This window comes from Parasteatoda tepidariorum, chromosome 9 (assembly GCF_043381705.1).
Source record: "Parasteatoda tepidariorum isolate YZ-2023 chromosome 9, CAS_Ptep_4.0, whole genome shotgun sequence".
Taxonomy (NCBI): Eukaryota; Metazoa; Arthropoda; class Arachnida; order Araneae; family Theridiidae; genus Parasteatoda; species Parasteatoda tepidariorum.
In genome coordinates, this window is record NC_092212.1 from 47,433,630 (window position 1) to 47,456,750 (window position 23,121).

The 23,121-nt window shown below is 27.1% G+C and overlaps 3 protein-coding genes across 7 annotated transcripts in view; 1 reads left to right on the forward strand and 2 right to left on the reverse strand.

Annotated features, from left to right (window-relative positions):
* The window catches only part of LOC139426460 (uncharacterized), a 125,009-nt gene that overhangs the window by 96,744 nt on the left and 5,144 nt on the right, over positions 1 to 23,121 (reverse strand). The window lies entirely within an intron of this gene.
* On the reverse strand, positions 485 to 12,969 carry LOC107437088 (5'-deoxynucleotidase HDDC2). Of its 5 annotated transcripts, XM_071185450.1 has the most exons (8): positions 12,494 to 12,518; positions 12,407 to 12,446; positions 11,436 to 11,504; positions 9,676 to 9,806; positions 8,083 to 8,185; positions 5,684 to 5,752; positions 3,945 to 4,083; positions 485 to 689 (listed from the first exon to the last, which is right to left on the reverse strand). In XM_071185450.1, the coding sequence occupies exons 3-8, from the start codon at positions 11,502 to 11,504 to the stop codon at positions 604 to 606; spliced, it is 597 nt and encodes a 198-aa protein (XP_071041551.1). In that variant the 5' UTR covers positions 12,407 to 12,446; positions 12,494 to 12,518; the 3' UTR covers positions 485 to 603. The 5 variants fall into 5 exon arrangements, with proteins under 5 accessions (XP_071041551.1, XP_071041550.1, XP_042902246.1 ...); XM_071185449.1 differs by lacking the exons at positions 12,407 to 12,446; positions 12,494 to 12,518 and adding an exon at positions 12,836 to 12,969; XM_043046312.2 differs by having other exon boundaries at positions 12,407 to 12,666.
* On the forward strand, positions 12,840 to 21,385 carry LOC107437087 (protein FAM8A1). Its single transcript, XM_043046311.2, has 5 exons — positions 12,840 to 13,212; positions 15,559 to 15,679; positions 16,921 to 17,047; positions 18,252 to 18,403; positions 20,370 to 21,385. The coding sequence occupies exons 1-5, from the start codon at positions 12,840 to 12,842 to the stop codon at positions 20,524 to 20,526; spliced, it is 930 nt and encodes a 309-aa protein (XP_042902245.1). The 3' UTR covers positions 20,527 to 21,385.

Below are 23,121 nucleotides of genomic sequence, written 5' to 3' on the forward strand. Positions count from 1 at the left end.
TAGCCAAGTATATGTTTTAATGTATGATTCTTTTTTTTTGTAACTTTGATTAAAAATTATTTCTCACAGCATTACATGTAAATAATTCAAAAGTTCATATGAAAACAGTTCACAGATGAAGGCTTTCCACTTAGTTTTTTCAGATTTGATACTCATTCCAATATTTTAAATATTCCTGGAATAAAATTTGTGAAAGTAAAAATAAAAACCATTAAACATTCAAGCGACAAAGCTTTTTCAATTGTCTCCACAAAAACAAAAACTGATGTAAAAATACTATATTAAAAAAAGGAACAAAAGTATTAATTGAAAAAAATGATATAATAAATTCATAGAATTACACACTTGACTAAACACATTAAACCATTTTCTAAGAAAAAAGTTCTTCTGTTACGAAATACATTTTTAATAAGAGTGATATTGACAAAAATCTCTCATTATGTGAACTAAATTGCAAAGACATAAAGGAGAACAAAATATTAAATAATATTTTAAATTCTTCTTTATTAACAAAAGACCACACAAAATATATAAATAAACTTTTTAAGATTTAATTATAAAAAATATCACAACTAACAATAATTCTTTTGTTCAAAATCTTATTTAAAGAGAATCTTCGGATGAAGGCTTTCCTCTTTGTTTTTTCAGATCTGACACCCATTCTAATACCATAGGATTTTGAAATATTCCTGGAATAAAACAAAAACCATGCATTATCCAAATGACATAAAGTTTGCTTCATTGTTCCCACAAAAAAAAAAGAACTATTGGGAAAATCCTGAATTAAATTTGAAGAAAAAAAATGGTTAATTAAAAATATTTGATAAAAATAAAGTCTCAGCATTACATACTTGATTGAATAATTTTAGAAACCATTTTCTAAGAAAAAACTTTTTTTGTTGTTGTTGCAAAATCCACGTTTTAAATGGGTGAACAGCTGACCCAATTCTGAGTTCAAAACTACCACAGTTCAACTTGGTAGCATTTAATTTTGACTTAATCCAGAAGACAAGGGAACTCCTGAAACAAGCATTGGTGCAAATTATTCTTTGTGAAGGACTCGTTGATGGAACCAATCCACCTTTGTGTTACATGGAGAGGAGAACCAAAAACGTTTAGTTCGACATCAAGAGGATTTTAATCTATGATCTGTAAAATGAGGATATTTTATGTCAGCACTGTGGTCCACGAGAGCAGAATTTGTATCGACCAGCCATTGTTGGGATTTGAACCGGAGCCACTTTATGAAATAACGTGGCTCAATATGAAATAACGCGGCTCAATTTGAAATAACGCTGCAAGTACCTACTGTATATCTGTAAGAGGGGACCATACCCCCTATTAACCCATTTTGTAAAAGTTTATTCTGCAACCGCTGTTTCATACCTTACGACTCCAATGAGTGTTGCGCACGATCACGTGCGTGCATTACAATTGTTGAATGGTTATTTGTTTCGTATTGTATCAATGTATGTACACATAAAATCACATTAAAATTGGTCCAATAGTTCCAGAGAAAATTGACCAAGTTTGCAAATTCTCTTAATTTCTTACACCAGAGTAGCTACACGTATTTAGGCTATAACCACAATTAATTATATAAGATATAACCACCGTATATGGCCTATATTCAATTATTTGAATATTCATACTCATAAAAAAATAGCCTTAACTTTTCTTATTACAATTAAACTAGTTTCAGATCTACTTGCTGTCTATAGATAAGTGACTCGATGAAAACGTTTTTAGCTCTTTAAGTATTTACACGCATATTTACTTGCTCTATCTGAACTCTATCATAAACTCTATCTGAAACAGACATTATATAAAGTGGAACTTAGTCTAAAACAGAAAATTGTAAAAGTCTTAGAAAACCCTATGGTTAATAACAGGAATTTAATTTGCATAAGCAAGAATTTAAATAGCTCAAAAAAAAAAAAAAAAAAGGTAAAAGAAGAAATCAAGAGTTATGAAAATTTGTTTTAGACAAATTTGTTTTGCGCAATTACCCTTATTTATTTTTAAATGAGTGTTCACAAATTTATGCGGAATATTGACATATTTCAGTGAATATCTTAATTGAACAATATGAATATAATGAAGACGGGGATGGTAAAATTAATATTTAAGATTTAAAAGAAAATGGAGACACAGGTGACATTGAGAGTTGCTAAGAAGCTGAAAGGGTGCTAAACAATTTCAAACTTTTTCTATTTTAGATAAAACAGAAATAGTGTTCATTACGGCAGAATTTTAATATGCAACTGAAGTTCTGCTGTAAATAGGAAACACAAGTAAACATCATTTAAGGATTTCATCTAAATTAAAATATTTATTGCTACAAATCCAGAAAATGTATCGCTCATTGTGTTAATTGTAAATAAACATATAACTTAGTAAAAAGTAAAGCTGCAATTATTTTTACTTTGAATCTTTACTTTAAGTTCTATTTAATTACCCTAGTACAATGGAGTCCTAATCTTTAAGTTATATAAAAACAAATAAAGGGGAAAAAGCGCTCTTACAAAGAGTGAAAGAGAAAACTGCCTAAAGAAGAGATTTTGTTTAGCACTGATTGATGGTTTTAGAGTTCACTATACAAGAAAATTTTAATAGCTAATCCCCTGAAACTCTTTATTACATTCAGTCAATAACCATTGAATCCACATTTTTATGTTACTAAATAAAATGTATTTTTTTAGGAACAAGATTTTTGTAATATTTAAAAAGTAATGAATTTAAGCACGATTAACGGCGCCTAGGGGCAAACTCATTCTCGGCGCCCATAATGTTAAAACAACGTGACTCGATAACTTCTACATTTTCATTTGATTTGGTTGAAAATGTAACAGTGTATGATACAATTGTAGTTTCTATTACACTTAAATATTTTTAATTAGGCTTATTGGTTTTGATTGAATGATAAGTGCTTATTTTAAAGGCATTGTTTCAACCAATATATTGTCAATTTGTATTAATTAAAACAATAAATAAAACTGTGTGAAAAGAAAACTTACAATAATAATAAACATCCTGTCAATTTATTAGGTAAATTGAATAAAAATTGGAAGTTAAGGGTCTCCCAATTAGCAAATTAAATTGGGGCTATTTAAAAGAGAAAAGCATTTTATCCAAAAATTCATGTATCATAAAGTTGGTGCCCTTATGAGGCTGCACCACAGGGTAGATATTCCCTCTCACTCTCTGCTAGCTACACCACTAGATTTAAATAAAATATATAAATAAATAAAATAGTCTCATCAGCAGGAAAACAAAATTACTGCTCTTCAAAGTTTTGATCAGGCCCATAGTTACATACACTGTTGAAACTAAGGACAATGACTGAGGAAATTTTAGTGGTTTTCGAAAGAAAAATACTGTGAAGCATTTAGAGAGCTATAAAGTGCAATGATATTTGGAAAGAGAGAACAAATTCAAAACTTTATAGGATCTACAAAGAGCAGACATAATAAAATTTATATCAGTTCACAGACTAAAATGGACAGGACACCTGATTAGAAAGAATGATGATCAGGCCACCAAAAAGATCTTCAATGCAAAACCATCAGGAGCCCGAAAAACGGGAAGACCGAAGATTCGTTAGCGCGACTGCCCAGACAAAAATGTAAGAGTTCTCAAAGTTATAAACTGGAAGAGGTTGAGAGAGAGTTAAAAACATAAACACTTTGCCAATTTTTGTTTTGTTAAATCATATTATTGAAATCTGAAATTGGCGCTTATTATAGGGATGTGTATATTTATTTAAGTAGATCCATTGCCATTGTTCTGTGATTATAAAACATAACAGAAGCATTCCCGTTACACTTCAGAGGAAAATAATACAAAACTCTAGAATTTATTTCACATTTTTGGTTTTAGAAAATCAGGAGATAAATTCAGGAAATAAAGTTAAAACCGTGTTTTTAAAAATAATATTTTATTACCTTCTGTGCTATTGAAAAACTGTTGCAGGTCTAGAGAATTGTTTGACTCTTTTTCATATTCATACGCTTGAAGAATCATATCAAACTTATCTAAATCATGTACAAATTTAGATTCTGCAGTTTCCTTTTCTTCATATTCCTGAAATCAAAATAATTTATTTAACAAAGTGTTAAGAAAATTAGCATGAGTAGATTTCCCCCAACTTACATCTCTTAAAGATTTACACGGTGCTGACAAAATGTTACAAATTTACAATAATTCAAGATTTTAATAGTTATACCGAATAAAACATTTAGAGTGTTTAAATCATCAAGAAATTTAGAAGCATCAACCTTGTCATATTTAGAAAGAAACCAATCCTTTATCAACTTAGTTACATTAGAAGCCTTGATAATTTTATATATAGTGCATAAAACTATGGGCAAGATAGTATAAAAATAAATTTCAGAACATACCAGGGTGCGCAGCCAGATTCTTAAACAAAAAATAAGCACCTTTTAAGCACTCAAAAAGGATTTTTAATCACTTTACAAAAAAAAAATCATAATTAGGATCTGTGCAGCAATAAAAATTATTTTTTCTATCGTTTAAAATTCTTAATTTCTAAACATAAAATCAATAAAATTAAAAAACATTTTCAAAAACTTTTCATAATCATAATAAAACAACTAGTTTCTGATAAATATTGCAGAGAAAATTTTGAAAAGCATGCATTTTTTGTAATTTAGAACGACAATTGACACGGCAAAGAAAAATTTTTTTTTTCTCCAAAAGATAGAAAGTTAAGCTCTTTTTACAAACCCCAAATAAAAAAAGCACTTTGAAGGGCTTTTAAATAACGTAAATCAAAAATAAGCATCTTTAAGTACTTTTCAACACACCCTGTATACTTATTATAATAAGAAACTTCCTTAATATAACAGATTAATTTTATTACATAAAATGCATTGTGATTTCAGAAGCAATATTATACTTTTGGGAGCAATATATTTCAAAAACTAAAATTCAAAATATATACTATTAAGAAACTAAGCTTATTAACCTTAATAGGTGCTGTGTATAGTAATGACAATTTACAGCTAAAAAATGCATCAGTAATACGTCAGAGTTTTGAATGCTTAATACTTATTAACAATTAGAATCGATAGACATAAATTATGACCAAATCATATCATTTATTGCTTTCAATAAAGAAATAAGAAATAGAAAATGAGAATGAAATAGAGAACTTTAAGAAAGAGAAAATATTTAGAAATTAAAAGCAAAAAAAGTGTAATAAACCTGCAAAAGTAGAACATACATAACACAGTACCTAAAATATTAAAGAAAACTGCTTGAATAAGTTTTAAAATAATGATATGCTTACAGTACATTGAAATCAAATAAATTGAATAAATACATAAAATAAATTTAATTTTTATGAAAACTTTTATTTTAAGCATTTTATTAGTTATGCATAAAAATTTATTAAAATTTAAAAGTAAACATGAATAACAATAATAAATATTTAAAAATGCAATTAACAACAGATTATAACATTATAAAGTTGCTTTACAATTTAAGTTATGTTGCTTAAAGTAGACTATAAACTTAATATTAAAAAACTACTTTTTAGGAAATGAATTTAAATGAATTTTTAAGTTTACCGTAATAGATTATGAGATCTTTTGTGACTAAAATAAATTGTTTTTGTAAATTCTTAGATACAATAGTTTTAATATGTATATATAAAACATACCATAAACAAGCTCAAGAATTCAGCTCCTACTTCTTTACCAACAAGAGATGACAATCTCTTCATAGCAGCCTAAAATCAATTAGAATACCATTAAACATAGAATTAAAACGAAGAGTTAATAAAAATTAAGTTAAAGATACCTGATAATGAAATAAATTTAGACATTGGTTGCAACAATCCAAGAATTGACTGCATTAAATTTGTCTATCCACTGGCCTAAATTGCTAAATTAAGTTTTGCTTGCATACACAGGGTTGCCACAGAAAAAAACGAACAAAATAGTTGCTTTTAGTAGCCTAAAGCATGAAAATAGTAGCCAAAAACTAGGAAAATAATTGCCTAAATAAGAACAAAAATTCATCACAAATATGACTCAAATTTTGTTAATGAATTAATATATATATATGTGTGTTTGTATATANATGAAAATAGTAGCCAAAAACTAGGAAAATAATTGCTTAAATAAGAACAAAAATTCATCAAAAATATCACTAAAATTTTGTTGATGAATTAATATACAGGGTGTTTCAAAATTATCTTTACAACTTTAAAAATTCATAACTTCGAACATAAACAAGATATTTATATTCTGTCTCTTGCATGTATTACTGCAACAAATAAAGTTTTTTTTTCAATAGGCTGAAAAGTTTTAAGTGAGGATGTGGACACCACAACAGAAAGCTCAATGCGTCTCATGGCCGTATTCGCTCCACATTTTCTGGACTTGTGCTGGGTCATCCGGCTCCACTTTTATGCAATACTGCTCCGGTGCTCATGAAGCTTGTGTGCCATGCACGGATGGAGGGTCTGGATGGTGGGTCTCTTTGGAAATTTGTCCTGAAGTTCCGTTGAACCTGTGTATCTGATTTCGTCTCTATGAACCATGAGACGCATTGAGCTTTCTGTTGTGGTGTCCACATCCTCACNAAAAAAAAAAAAAAAAAGAGTTCAGTGTATTCGGAAACTATCTTGTGGGGTGCAAATTTTGCACCCAATTTATGCTTACAAAAAAAAAACATTGCTAGGAGTTCAGAAAAGTCTCCTTTTCCTGAAAATAGTCGCTTTTTCAGCCAAGAAAAGTTGTCATAGTCGCCTCATGCCAAAAAAGTTGCAAATAGTTGCATTTTAGTCGCCTGTGGCAACCCTGCATACAGAATAATTGTTGTTTTAACTCTTGAGGTGTTTGTAGGGTAAATCACAATCTCCTTCCATTGCTGGTCTTAGTAGTAGGATACGTAGAAAGAATGACCAATAACTATCTGAATAAAAGACTGCCTGATAAAACACAGTACTGTAAAACTGACTTGGTCAAATCATGCTGTCTTCAGGTGAATCCATGAAATAGATTTGTGTCATGATATTGAAACTGTGAGTATTAACCAGATAGTAATTTACATACAACTATTGTATGGCCTAAGTATGTTATCATGCCAGAACTTAAAAAATAGTGACATTGGCAACTTAGAACACAAATGCAACACTGCCAATAATGTTTCATGAGTTCTACAGTGAACACTAGAACAAACTATTATCATTTTGTGAGTTATGAATCAAAATTTGGAATGGCAACACCGAACCACCTTGATTTTTGTGAATCGAAAACACAAACTGTGATTGTTGATAACAGCTTCCATTATTGACATGATTAGAGATTATGTGTTCTATATATAGCCTAGTTCTTTTGATTTTAGTGCAAAATAAATAGTTCTAACTTCTTCTGGTTCTGAGACGTAAATATGTCTCATGTCACGTGCTAAATTTCATTGCCAGCTCAGTTTCAAGTTAAGAAATTAGAGAGAATGGTTAAATATTTGCAATAATTTTTAAAAACAAAAACAAGATTGTTTAAGAACAGGGATTTTTGTTTAACTTAAAAAAAAAGTAAAATAAATTTTTGAATTAAAATAAAACAAAGACCAATAATAAACATATACATCATATATTTTCAACAGAATTAAATGAGTTTGTACCATTTTTTGTCACATGCTAAATTTTATGGCAACTCAGTTTCAAGCAAAGATATGCGTGAGAATAGTTAAGAATTTGCAATAGTTTTTACAGGAAAAAAAAAAAACGTTTTTTTTCTTTCAGAACAGCGATTTATGTTTAATTTAAAAACATGCAAAATAAATGTTTGTATTAAAATAAAATAGAGATCAATGATGAACATATACTTCATATATTTTGAATGCAATTGAGTAAGTTTGTACCTTATTTTCCGAAGGAAAGAAATAGCCTAACTTTATGCATTGCACATAAATTTATGGTGATTAGTTTTATCAACATGAAAAGTTGCTAATAAGTTTTTGAAGATATTGATTAAAATTTTTTGAACAAGAATGCTTTTAGTCTGAATCAAATGACACAATTTTTACATAAGAATAACACAAGAACCATACCACTTCTCGTGAGTGTTTCTCTTCAGCACTAACACCACAGAAAGGTGTGATATCACCAACAATACATTCTGCCATATCATGAACAAGACACATTTTTATACATCTAAAAAGGATTATGCTATCTTATTAAATATTTAAAAAAAAAAAAANAGCATAGAAATTGAAATTTAAAAAAAAAAAAAAAAAAAACATAACAGCATTATAAAACAATTATGATCCAGTCACCAAACATATATATTTCATATTTGGATAAATATATATAATTGTTATTTTGCTCACACTTAAAATGGTGTTTACTATAATTAGCATATTAAATACATAATTTTAATATGTGACACTAGCACACAAAAACTTTAAATCACGCATTTGAGTCTACACTTTATCACTCAGAGCTTCACACTGATTTCATTGTAAATAAAGGTAGCTTTTTGATCATTACAATCATTGCTACGAATTTTCATTTGGAGTTTTAAAATCCTGATATCTTTCATTGCTTAGTTATTATTATTTTTTACTATTATTTATGATATTTTTAAACACCAATGTTATTACGACATGAACATTTGATTAATTTGTCTCTAATGCAGTGATTCAACCGTTTTTCGACAATTATTGCTATCAATTTCCACATTAGTTTCTCTCATTTGATATTATTTCAACACGTGACATTCATATCAAATTCTTAATCACTTTTTGACACACTCAATTCACGCCAACATCATAAATAGATGTGGTGTTTTTATTGTTTTTTGACAGTTATTGATACTCATTTATATATGATTTTTAAAGATCCCGATATATTTTAGACATATTTTATATTTATACTCAAAATATTTTGTATAACATGAGAATTTCAAAGCATACATTAGATTATTTACTTTTTGACACAAGGATCTTATCATTTCTTTGTTCGATTTTTTGGCAGTTATTGCAATTCCACCAAGTTTTAAATATAATATATTTTTAATATGATATTATTTATTACAATAAGTGAATCTCTAAATGAAACCATGCATTTGAATGACCCTTTTTAAGAAAGTCTGATTTGCAAGAGTTTGTTGTTGATATTTTTTTAGTAGTTACTGCAACAAACTTCTTTCAGTTTTAAATTATTTTTTTAAAGCGATGATGATTTACAATATGAGAAAATGGAAATAATTAGTGTTATTTTTTCCCTGTCAAAAAAGGAGAATATCGCTCATAATATTAGAATACACATTCTTTTATATGCAGATTAGAAAAAAATTCTTACATTTACAAATAAAAAAATTATATACAGTTTTATTCATGCATGAAAGTTATTATTTTTTTGTTAACACAAAGCCCTTCTGTTACTTTAAATTAATAATATATATATATATTTGTTATTATTAAAAATGCCTGTCAGAAAGATATTAGTGTTCGGGAAAATTGTTGCTGAAAGTTTAAAAAACTTCTGCCATGGGTTTTATAGGAATCTACAGCCCCGTTTGGTTTCGATGATTAGCTGCCAAAATATATTGATTATACTATGTTCAGTAAATCAAAAAAATGGAAGCAGATTAATTTATAATAAAAAAAAGGTAACTGACAATAGTCATAGTGAGCTCTTACTTATTTCTGTCAAGATTTGAAGAAATCTGATCACCTAAAAGAAATGCCATCACGCTCATCCTATACATATGTCCAGCAATCGTCTCACAATCTGGAACGTTAGAACGTACCCATCCAGTTCTTTTAATGTGCTAAAGGCAAGGAATGCATTTAATTAATTTTCTGTCTCCTACAGTTTTTAGATAACAACAATTCCTAATTAATAGCTGTGAGTAATGAAAGAAAACAGCTTATACAGTAAAAGTTCAACTATTTGGATTACGTGAGAATTGACGAATTCTGGATACTTGAACTTGAGTATCAAAAATCTCAATTTTTAATATTGTATTTTATTTTTAGAAAAAAATGCTACACCATAATGAAAAAAAAAAAAAAATCAACACTGATGGAAAAATTGTGATAAAGGGAATTAAGTTAAAATAATTCAGTCCGTAAAGGTTAATAATAATAATAATAAAAAAAAAAAAAAATGAGGGCAGCACTTTTTCTGAACTAAATGAATACATATAATTGTAAGAAATATAAATCTTTGTTTCGTAGATTAGGAAAAAAAATTCTAAAACCACTCACTAAGCACTAATTTGCTTATTGTGTAAAATAGCAGATTTGTGTTCGTATGAATTAAATTGAAGAGTTCGAAAACAGGTAATCTACATTGGATTTTAAATGGCCTGTTTTTAGATTCAGTGATTCTATAAAACTAAATATTTATTAATTTCTTTTCCTAGACTTTATTAAAGAAAAAATAACAAATATTGATAGTAATCTAAAAAGTTCAGCTTAAAAAAAGTTTCTTATGGATCAAACTGAAAGCAAGATTTAATGCAGATAATTTTGATTTATTTTTATTCATAGTTTCTGGTACATGCAGAAAACGTCATAAAAAACAAGTAAGAGCATTCAGAAAATGAAATATCACAAGGTACAATTGATCAATTTAGCATTATGATTGAAACATTTAAAATCAGCAAATCAAATATGTATATATTTTTTTTATTTTAAAAAGGTAAGAATGCTGTTCTCTTCAGAAAAAATTTAATCTATTATCTAAAACAATGTTTTATCCTCATTCAGAATTGCAAACATTTGTTTATAAAACGCAGCACGATGTGTGGTATGATAAAATGTGATACTTTTTGAGAAAAGAAAAGATAAATGGCAACAATAGTGAGAAGAAAATGTGATCCCATTTAAGGACAGCCTTTTATTGCATATGCGTAAACTTTGAGATATTTTATATTATGATTCAATTATAATTCTGTAAGAAAATGATTAATTAAATAAAGCTATGTTATTTTAGATTATACTGATGAACGATCATGAGAAATGTTCACTTTTTTGTATATATATATATATAGATAAAAATTAATTTAATAGTGTATATACAGTCATGTTGTAGTCAAGATTTCAAATTTAATTAGATATATCATCAATAACATTAGAGGAAAATAATGTACATTTGAGAACTAAATATTAATAAGCCTATAATTTCTTAAAAATCAAAATTTTATTCAAATTATTATAAATTGATAATTGTATTTTGATAGCATTTAAATACATAATTGACTATAAAATTTGACTACTTACTAGATATAATTTTAATTTGATGCATTTTCCAAAAAAAAAAAAAGTATAATAAGCATTAAAAGTGAATGGAGAAAATAGTAAGCATCTAAAAAATTTTTAAATTAAAAGACATTTTTATTCAAGTTTTTGAAATTTAAAGAGATAAAAATAATAAAACAATTTATAAATTTTACCTTTAGTTTTCCAACCAACATTAAAAAATCCAAGACGCTTCTATTGCAACTTAGCGAAGATTCAGCCATCTATAATTGGTAGAAAAAATATTTCAATTCAAATTTGATATTTTAATTAAAATAAAAAATGCAAACTTTTTTTGTTGGGGTAAAAAAGTACATAGATCAATAAAGTTTAAAAGTACATGGTTGAGAAGCATGGTACAGAGGCAAGTTACACCACTATATTTTTTTAAATTTAATTTAATAAATGTGGTGAGAGCATATGCGAGAGTTATCACCAAATATGAAAATCAGACCTTTGCCAATATTCCATTAGCATAACTCTAGCACAATTAAATTATTTGAGCAGCCAATAGCATGTAATAGGCTATTGATTCTGATATGAAGTCAATTTCATTAAAAATTGAAACTTCCAATTAGTCAATTAATTACTTATCTGTAGAAACATAATTTACTCTCTAAAAAATATTATCAATTTTCCCCATCTTTCAAAAATGTTGTACAACAATTTATACCTAATTATGTTGATAATTATTATAATATAAAAGCATCAGTAAATGACAAAAAGTTACTATATAATTAAATCTGTGGGAAAAAATGTACTTCAAAATGGTAGTATTGTTCTAAATAAAGGTTCCCAACTATTTTGTAAGAAATAGAAGCAAATAAAATCTTAAAAAATAAAAGTTTATATAATAATTTTAGAACGTGCGTTTTTTATGAACTGTTAATTTATTGACTTTTCTTTTTTCCAATTAAACATCAGTAGAAAGTAAATATGTAAGATTAAAAAATTCATTAATTTTAATAAAAATTGACATTATAGTTCTTTTAAAAATATAATGTGTCTTTCGAATGAAGAAATAATAATAATAAATGAAAAAAACAGGCAAGAACATTCATTTGAATTTCTTTAAATATTTTGTTACATTCAATAAAATATTAAAATTTATTATATATATATATACCAAGGACTAATATAGTCCCTGCCTTTACATCTATGATATATACATTTTTTAGCTGTTTTATTTCTTCGTTTGGTTCTCGTTGGTTATTTCTATGGTTATTTCTTCGTCTCGAAAACGCTGTTCGAAAAAATGTTCGAAAAATTTAAAAAAATATTGATAGATTGTTTAATCAACCAAAGCTGAAGTTCAATCAATCATGAAAAGTAACAGATACAAAATATCAGTTGTACTTTAAAAAATTATTGACATTGGAATTAATCACTAACTTTAACTTTCACTTAAACAATTTCTAGGGTCATGTAAATAAACAATTAGTACAACTACATTAGAAGATTGATGATTTTCATTTAAAAATTTTTTAACTACCACCACCCCTAACTGAAATTTAAAGAATTTTATTGATCATCACTGCAGGGGGATTAGCAATACCGTCATGGCAAATTCTGAAACGAATGAACCTCGTAGAAGAAACGTCGATTCTAGTAGTTCCCAGTCTAATAATCCCGAAGATTTAAACGTGTTTATTCCAACATATCCTTATAAATCAAGTTCAGAATATGCTACAGCTGTTAATCAATGGCTGTGGCAGTGCTACAATTGGCAATGTATGACAATAACATTACCCTATATTATTTCACAAACTGCATGTCGTTTGCCAAATAGTAATGCAGACGGTACAACTGACTTCAATCGAAACTTTCCGAATACTTTTTTCCCTAATCAGAATTTATCGCTCTTGCAATCAAATCGTCAAAATATTGCATTTCAAAACCAAACTAATAATTCAGGGGCTGCACATTCAACAGGTATGTAATGTTTGATTTTAAGTGTTGTTTTATTTTCGATAAATGAAAACGCAATTCGTTTCTTTTCAAAGCTGTTGATATTATTTATGATATTTTATGTTTCTCCTACTAAGTTTGCATCTAAGTTTATGCGTTTATGTAGAATTAATCTCAATTCAAAATTGCAGTTTGAAATTATAAAATTATCACATAAATTATATGTTATTAGATCAGAAAATTAATTTAGGGTTATACAACGGGGAGATTTCCGTATCGTGATCTGTGGCAGAATAATCGCCAAGTTTTGGAAACTTACGGGCAGTGGCCCGCAAGAAACTAAAAAAAAAACATCACAGAAAGGGACCAGCTCGAAAAGTATAACTCGTAGCCACTTCCGGGCAACAGGGATGAGATTTTTCCGCTTTTTAGCGGATTTCCGCTTTTTTCACTTTTATCTCTTAAATTTCAGCTTTTTTGTCAAAAATTCAGATTTTCTGAAAATGTCTTTTTTTTATAAGTATATTCCGTTTTTTCAGGAAATTCACCGATTTTCAAAGAGAAACAGAAAATTCAAACTACATAGCTACCAATCCTTTCTCATTTTTACTTATTTTACCTATTTTCTCCCCTTTTACGCTCAGCAGATAAGATTTTCCGAATTTTTTGCCCGACCTCCAGATAGATCCGATTTTCGTAGTTCAAACAATGCTGCTTCTGACAAGCCTTTTAGAGGTCCCAAGCCTGGANATTTAAAAAGTAATATTACTGATATATTTGCTATAAATCACATAACAGTATTTATTAAAAGAAATGAAATATTAATGTATATTCTCAGTAGTTTTAATTTGCTAAACCAGGTAGTTTTTCAAGTAGTAATTGTCTCTTATGCGAACTGAGGGAAAATATAATTTCCAGCTTTATTTTTTCAATTGGTAAATTTTTTCCACTAAATGTTAAGTATCAATGTAATCGTTTTTATAATAATAGATTAGTACACAATTGTATGTCAACACATTATTTATGACCTTAAACTGTCTGGAATTTATTATTAAAGGGTTGCGCTTGCGTAAAATTTACTATCGTGGAAATTCAGCTTTTTTGCGTTTTGGCTAATCTCATCCCTGGGGCAAACACCGACATGCTGTTTTGAAAAAATTTGCAAGTTTAAAATCTATTTGGCACCTTGGCGATTGTAGTTGGCGCGACAGATCGCGATACGGAAATATCCCCACAAATATACAAACTATACCTGTCTCATTCTAACAAACTTAATGCACATTACATAGTTTTTAAAAAACTAATTCTAAGTTTTGAAAAATGCTTACAAATAGTAAATTTATATTTAAAAAGAAATTGCTGCTACACTTTATTCAAGAGCATTTAAAAGAAGTCAATGTCAGTTATAATATTAATGCTATCAAGAATGATTAGAAATTAAAAGGGTCCTTTAAACTTTTTAGGGGAGATTTCCGTATCATGATCTGTGGCAGAATAATCGCCAAGTCTTGGAAACTTGCGGGCAGTGGCCCGCGAGAAACTAAAAAAAACATCACAGAAAAGGACCAACTCGAAAGGTATAACTCGTAGCCACCCCCGGGCAAACTTCTATGTGTTTTCTTTAAAAAATTTGCAAGTTTAAAATCTATTTGTCACCTTGGCAATTGTAGTTGGCGCTACAGATCACGATACGGAAATATCCCCCTTTTTTAAGCATATCAAAACAAATAATAAAGCTATTGGCAATTTAATGTTTCAATGAATAATGCATTAACTAAACAATAAAAAATTTCTTACCATGCTGTTAGAAATAAAAGTTATAATAAATAAGCAATGTAAATATTATACTGAAATTGATTATTAGGAAAGATTTCCAAAATGTTATGTGTCTAAGGGGGATATTTCTTTATTAGTGCTTACTTGTTTGCGGCAACTGTATTTATCACGGCACCAAAGAGATTTTAAACTTGCAAAAGTTTTAAAAAAAAACAGTAGGCTGAGAGAGGTGTCTAGAGTTGCTCGAGTTGGTAACCTTCTGAGATGTTTTATCTAGTTTTTTGAAAGCCATTGCCTGGAAGTTGCTTAAAACTGCCTAAATTGGCCTAAAATTGGCCTTTATTTTTGGGCCAGGTACTGATATAGAATTGCCTACAAAAAAGTTGGAAAACTTTAGGGATAATCAACTGCACGAGAGACGTAAAAAAAATTATTGAAATTTCTATCCCATCTTTTTATTTATTATTTACCAATTAAGAGTGTCACCTTAATATAAAATATTATTTATTTTGTCTAATATTTTGTGTTGTCATTGTGCATGTTGTTACTTAGTGTTGGCAATGATCTTTTTTTTTACTTTTTTATTTGTTCTAGGAACAGTATATTTGGTTCCATCCCTTTTTAAAAGACTAGCTGCTGAAGTAATTGATTTTTGCATCTTGCTGCTGTTTAAAGTCCTTATTACTTACATTCTTGTAGATTTCTTTGACTTAGTGTGAGTTTTTTGAATTTGTTATATTTATATTAATGTTAATAAAGTTAAAGTTATTAAAAATGTCTAAATAAGTTATTTGTTTAAATATTTGCCCTAATTCTTTTTATACTGTCAGATGACTATATCCAACTATTTTAATTAAAATTCAAATGTATATCTTTGAAATTTGTTTAAGGTTAAAAAAAATGATTCATAACTATGGGGTATAATTTTATTTAACTATTGATCTTGTATTAGTCTAAGTAGCGCTCTACAAGTAAAAAAACTATTAATATCACTACTTTTTTCATAGTTTGTAGTGTAATGTGGTGCTTTTTAAAAGAAGTACTGAATATAAAAGAAAATAGTTTGTAGCAATTCCTGGCAACTACTTTTTATGTTAGTTTTGTAAAAAAGTAAGGTCCAAACATTACTAATCTTTTAAATTTGCTTGATAAAAATCTTTGCAGGTTTGTCAATCGACACAATGAGATTGCCTCTGTGGCAGATGAGTAAGAATTATCTTTTTAAAATTAATATTTAAATTAGCCATTACAAATGATTGCTAATTAATTATTTTGGCTATACTTTTAAATGTGATTATACACTCTTGAAACATTAATGTTATTACAATGGATAGGAGCATATTTTCTCTATAATTTTTGTTATACTTTATTTCTTTGAGTAAAAAGAAAAGCATTCAACAAATTAAAATTGCAAATATTTGATAATTTCTTAGCATTTCTTAAATTTAACATTCACTGTCAGGTAAGGCATATAAAATTGAAATTATAAGATCAAATTTATAAAAAAATGGTTTAGAATTACACACTGGCCCATCTAAATATGAATAAATGTTTCTTATTAATTCTTCATGGATGAATAAGCCAATTTCTGATTTAAAACTTTGTTGAACATGGGTTTAATTTAAGTTTTCAGAAAATATCATCTCTTAAAAGTTATATAACAGTGACTACATTTTGAAATTAGTTTATAACCTCTACATTAAAAAAAAAAAGTTGTTTTAGTAAACTACATTTCTAATAAAGTAGTTGTATTCAACTATAAAAATATGTAGTTTTTCCACCCACTGCTTGATCTTTTTATGAATATCTTTTACAAAAATAAATGAAGTGGTCATTAACATTGCATAGAGTGTATAGAAATTTAATATTTTAAAAGATCATAACACTAAAAGATTATCATTTGCTATTAAATGAAAATGGTGTGCTGTATAATCTCAAAATATATTTCTGATTTAGGAATTTGGACAAATATGATTTAGACATCATAAAAAATGAAAAAGTTGATTACCAACGAGCAATGGAAGTTACTTCTGAAATTTTAGCCCTTGAAGTTATTCATAGATTTGTAGTATGCATTTTTGAAGTAAGTGTTATTTTTCCTTAATCTTAAATTCATAGGTAAATTGTGATTGATTATTTTCATTTTTGTATTAAAAATATAATATACTATAAAATATAAATTAAGTATATATAGTTTTGTATAAAATACTGACTTTGTGTTGAATAATGGAATTAAATGAAAATACTGATTATCATTTAATACAATTAATCTATTATTTTATAGTTAAGAAGAACAATAATATTTGTTTCAAAAATTGTTAAAACTGTAGTATGATCTTTATTAAATGTTACATTGTAATTTAAAATAGTGTAAATAAATACTGGCTGCTTGAAATTTCCCTCCTATTTCTGATATGTATTTGCAGGTCTCTCGTGAAATACGCAAATACGCTTGGCATTGCAATTGGGATCCAAGTTTTCGAAATTTTTGACGTCCCACAGACTCGAAAGTTTTGACACAGTTGCTTCCTAATTTATAAATTTGTATGAAGAAAAAAAACCTGCTATTAATAAATGGCACCTTATAAATCTTAATTGCAAATTCTCTGATAATATACAGATTTATTTGTAAAAATATAATACATAAAAATTACACCTAGATTTTTGTTATTTTAATTTTTTTGGATAAATATTCTAAATGTCAGTATTTAATATTTATGCTTGGTATTTAAAAAAAATTCCAATTTGACGAGGAAAAAACAAACAAACTAGAAACGAGGTGAGTTACTAATGTTTTTAGTGGTTACCAAAAATTTTAGCTGGCTTCCAACATTTTTTAACTTCTTAAAGTCCTGTGTTGTATAGTCGATTATTAGCATTTAAAATGTTGAGAATTTTACTTTGTAAAGTAAGTTTTTTTGCAATTAGGTACGTCTTATGCTTATAACATCAATTATAATCAAATGCGGGAAAAAATGTGAAATGCTAATGTGAACAATACTATTTGTTTATATCTATAACATGTATTAAAATCTTCTATTGAACATGTAATTTAAATTTTAAATTTACAGATTTGTAAAAATTTGGTAAAAACATTATAATTCTGTTTTATATCTATCTTCAAATTGTTAAAACTTTGTTAATTCCGAAAAGTAAAGTTTTTGTTACAGACAGCAATAATTTGAGGCTTTTAAATTTTACATTTATATAATCAAATGTTTTTGGGTATAATGATGCAACATCTAGAAAGATTTTTGTAACTAAGCATTTAAGTTTTATGATTTTAGGCTTTATTCATCCATAAAGGCATACTGGGCCATGGAGGTGCCACACCAGGTAAAACTTTGATGCATCTTAGAGTAGTTTCCTGTGAAACAGTTGTTCCTTTGGATGCAAATATGGTTAGAGTTTACCCAGCCAAAGATTTAGGATTGACATGGTTAGTGCAATTTTAGATATCTTTAATTTAATTGGTTATTTGTAGGCTATTATGATTATTATTATTTTTTACGTCACACGATGATAAGACTGGGATAGCCTGGTCGGTAGGGCGCTGGGCCCGTGTCCGAGAGTTCATGGGTTCGAACCTCGCCGGCCGAAGACTCCCCGTGTAGTAAAGTGACTGATGCACGTTAACTCTGTCGAGCCACAAAAGTCCTCCATGTTCCCATAACAAATCAATACCTCTGAGGGTACTGAATCGGTGATCGATCGTTCTCTGATTCAGGTCAAAATTACGATCTATGGATGTATGAATGGGTCCNGTTTACCCTGCCAAAGATTTAGGATTGACATGGTTAGTTCAATTTTAAATGTCTTTAATTTAATTGGTTATTTGTAGGTTATTATGATTATTATTTTTTTTATGTCACATGATTTTCAGTATTGCAACTCATTGTCTTTGTATGACAAAGTGCTTATTTCAAATATATGTAATAGGAAAAGCATTATAATAGTTTTACAATAATATACTGAACTCAAACGAGTACATTATCATTACAGAAAATAAATAAATATTCGTTCAAAATCTTTATTATCTATAGTTAATATGAAGTATTATTTGTAAACTCTTGAAAGTATCATTTGTATGTATAAAAATGCTAATGTGTACAACCTGTAGCAGAAAACCCCCATCTTGGCTATGGATATTGCAGATTACTTCAGCATCTGCAGATTATTTTTCATCTAACTTTTATTCTTTTTCCTTAAAAGCAAGCAAACAAACAAACCGGGGAAAATTGCTGAGGCTCATTTTTGAAGCATCTCAAACTTCTTTTAATAAAACTTGAACCATCAAATTAAAAGAATATTGCAAAGAACAGAAAGTAAAAATGTTATTTTTCTGTTATTTGATTACCGATTTTACTGTATTGGGATTTATTCCATTCTTTTAGAATCATTGTATGAAATTCAATTTAAATTTAACATTGAGTATTTATGCATAATTTTTAGGAACCTTATATTTGCTAATTATGCTGTATGTTTATTACATTAAGCTGAATTAACCTCTGACTGCTTTGAGGTTGCAGTCAAATTTAGATTTAGATGAAAATATTGCTGCAGATTTACTTCATAAATTCTGCAACTGAACGCTTACATATATATTTTAAAATTTAAATTACAAATATTAAATATAAATACTAGTTTTGTTTTTTTAATAAAACATATTGTCATACACTATTATCATGTAATTTGTAAATTTATTGATAAAATTGATAAAGATTTTAAAAAGTAAACTTGTATCAAAATGTCTTCTTCTTCTACGTTTTACTAATGGAAGTAGAATTTTGAAATTTTTTTTTATGTCTCACTAATGATTCGTTTGTTAAATTATTATTGCAAATGGTATAAATGATGCATTAATGATTTAAGGGTTTGTATGTTAATAAGAGTAATTTTTCTACAAATTACAATTTTATTCAGCATGCCTATTTTTCTGTTCAACCTCATTTATCTTTTTTCACATATATTTGCACATTTAGAAAATTTAATTACATGTGTGATTTGTATTATACATGACAATAAAAATAGTTATTTGTAAATGAAAATAATTAATTGTTAAACTTATTGAAACTTTTTTTTAGCATTCTGATATATTTTAATTTTTAAACTTGAAATATTTTATTATATCAGATTGCGTAAAGTAAATTTTATGTGTTTAAATGATTAATGAAGTTAGTTGGCCTTATATATTATTTGAAAAAGTCTTGGCTTTTAAACTTTTGTCCAAAAATTTTTGAACTGTCATACTTCCTATTTTTTTACCTTGTTATTTTCTTGTAGTGTGATGAAGTTTTACCAACTGCTTCTAAGCTTTTGATATTATTTGTCTTGCTCACATTGTTTTCTTACTGCTGTATTAACCTCTTGTTTCGTTACAATATCTTTTTTTTGTTTTGTTTTAGGGCACTATTGCGATCTTTTATCAAGAATTTTTCATTGGCATTTGTTTTCCCAATCTGTGCCACCATGTACTTTTTTCAATACAACCGTACAGCATATGACCATATATGTGGCAGTATGGTTGTGGAAGACATACCCGTGCGAGCAAACAGAAATTAGAAATTATTTTATTTCCCTCCTTTTGTACATACACATTATAATTACTTTATTTTTTGTTTATTATTTAGTTATTTTTTTTAAACAAAGTTTATTTCCATTTTAAGAATATTAATGCTTATGATTGTGTTTCATAAAAGAAATTATACTATTATTCAATTACTTTTCACTAAAATTATGTTTTCTTTTTACAAAATACTAAATGATTTTGACTATAAGCACCATAAATGTATGCTTATAATTGCTCATCTCATTAATTATTTGTAAACTTACAAATATCTTTCACATTTTGCGTCTTTCATCTAAAAATTATTACTGTACAATTGTAATGTAATACAAATACAGCCTCTTACTGTTATCACCACTTTCATGTGTCGTTTGCTGACTTACCACATGTTATCTCATTTTCCTCTACAAATACAAATTTTCTGCAGTTTAAAGATTTAGTTTTCAAAGTGTAAATTTTATGATTGTATTCTAGGGCACTTAAGTTGATCATAATGTGCAAAATTTTATCAAATGTTATAAAGTAATTTTGGTAATTTTATAATTAAAAAGTTAATTAAGAACTCAAAAATTGGTCTTTGTCTTGTATCAGAATGAGTCAATATCTATCTTCACTTGAAATTTCATTGCTATAAGTGCCATCATTTGTTCATATATTGTCAAGATGACAGACACGCTCAAACCATCTTGTTATATTATATGTTTAGAAAAATCATTTAACTTTTTCATTTTTTTTAACAATAGTTGCTGTACAAAATACTATGCATTACTACACTTGTACCTTCACTTTTTGACTAATTTTTATATGTAAATTTTTAAAATTATAAATGATGTATCTAAACAGCAAACATAAAAACTATTCTGTGCAAAATAATTAATTTTTAAAATTATAAATTTAAAAAATATTATGTTTCAAATAGAAATCTGTATTAAAGTATTACCATGATGTTTTTAAGAGATGAAAAGTGTTTTTTGATAAAATCAAAAATAGCAAAACTTTTTTTTTCTTTTAAAATATTAATTTATTTTAGAAATGTCTACACATTGAAATGTTTTAAAATTTTTCAATATATTAATGTGTTGTAGAATATTATTTCATTTCAAATATAAAAAAGAGCAATAATTTAATATACTTACTAAGTTATACATTCGTCACCTGAAAGGCTTTTTCAAAAAGCAGAGATACAATATGTATCAATAGAAATGTAATATTTTATTACACATTTCTGTTGGTTTTTACTGTGATTATTTGGCATATTTTATTGAGTTTGATTTAAGTTGTACATATTTAATGTAAACTTATGAGAGTACTTTTCAATTAAAAAAAACTGCATTACTGTCTACTTAGTAACACACTTATGCATATCACACATATGTTTCTAAAATAAAAAAGCACTAATTTATATTACTTATTAAGTTATAAATTTGTCACGTAGGAGGCCTTTTAAAAAAAATAGAGATATAATATGTAAAAAGGAATGTAATATTTTATTGCACATTTCAGTTGGTTTTCACTGTGGTTACTGATTATTAGGCATATTTTATTAAATTTGGTTTAATTAGGACATATTTAAATTTGCAAATTTATGTGAGTATTTTTCAATGAAAGTACAGCTTTTCCTACTTCCTAATAATAGCATATTATTAACACATATGTACAACTTGTATATTTTTATTGTGGCTTATCTTTATTTCGCAATATACTCTGGTTATGAAAGATCAACAAAACTATTTAAGTTAGATTTTGACATATTTCTTAATTTTTCACCTTTATCTGTTCAGTTTCAATAAAATATATAATAAATCTTTATTGTAAAACATCACACTAAATTTAAAAAATAAAGTCAAAATATGGTGAAAAATTAAAATTAGGTAATTCAGTGAAGCATGAATTAGTTAATTTGCCAATTTATGTTTTATTGAAAGTTTGAACTAAAGAAAAAATGTAAAATCTACTATGATGTAAAACCTTAGAAAATTTAGGTTTATCTATTTTAATTTATTTGAGGTTAAAAATAATTTTATTTAAAATTTTTGCGCTATAAAACATATATGAACTTGCTTATATAATTTTATGAAAACCAATGTTATAAATAATGAAATGTTATGTAAAGTTTTATAATAGTCTGTTGTAAAAACTATATATATATGGGTCATTCTCACAAAAAACAGTCATTTTCATGTCCCCAGTATATTTTATGTTTGTTTTACAGCTTACGAAGAAAAAAAATTCAGGGAAAGTGTCCTTCGGAATGCAAGCTAACAAAAGAATAAAAATAAAATTATCAATTTTTATTTTTTATTTATTTTAGGTAATTAAAATATACCAATATGTCANTTATAATGCCATTACATATTTCTATTAATATAAAAAGTTTCAGAGCTTTTTATTCACTTTACTTTTTTGGGATTTTATGAACTGAAAAATGACAGTTTTCGTGAGAATGACCCATATATATATATATATACAATATTCAGTCTATGCTCTTTAGTACGACCACCCATTAGTGTGATCTTTCCATTATAACAGCTGAAATTACTGGAATGACTGGAAGTTTATGCTCAGTATTAAAAGAAGTAATTTTAAAAAAT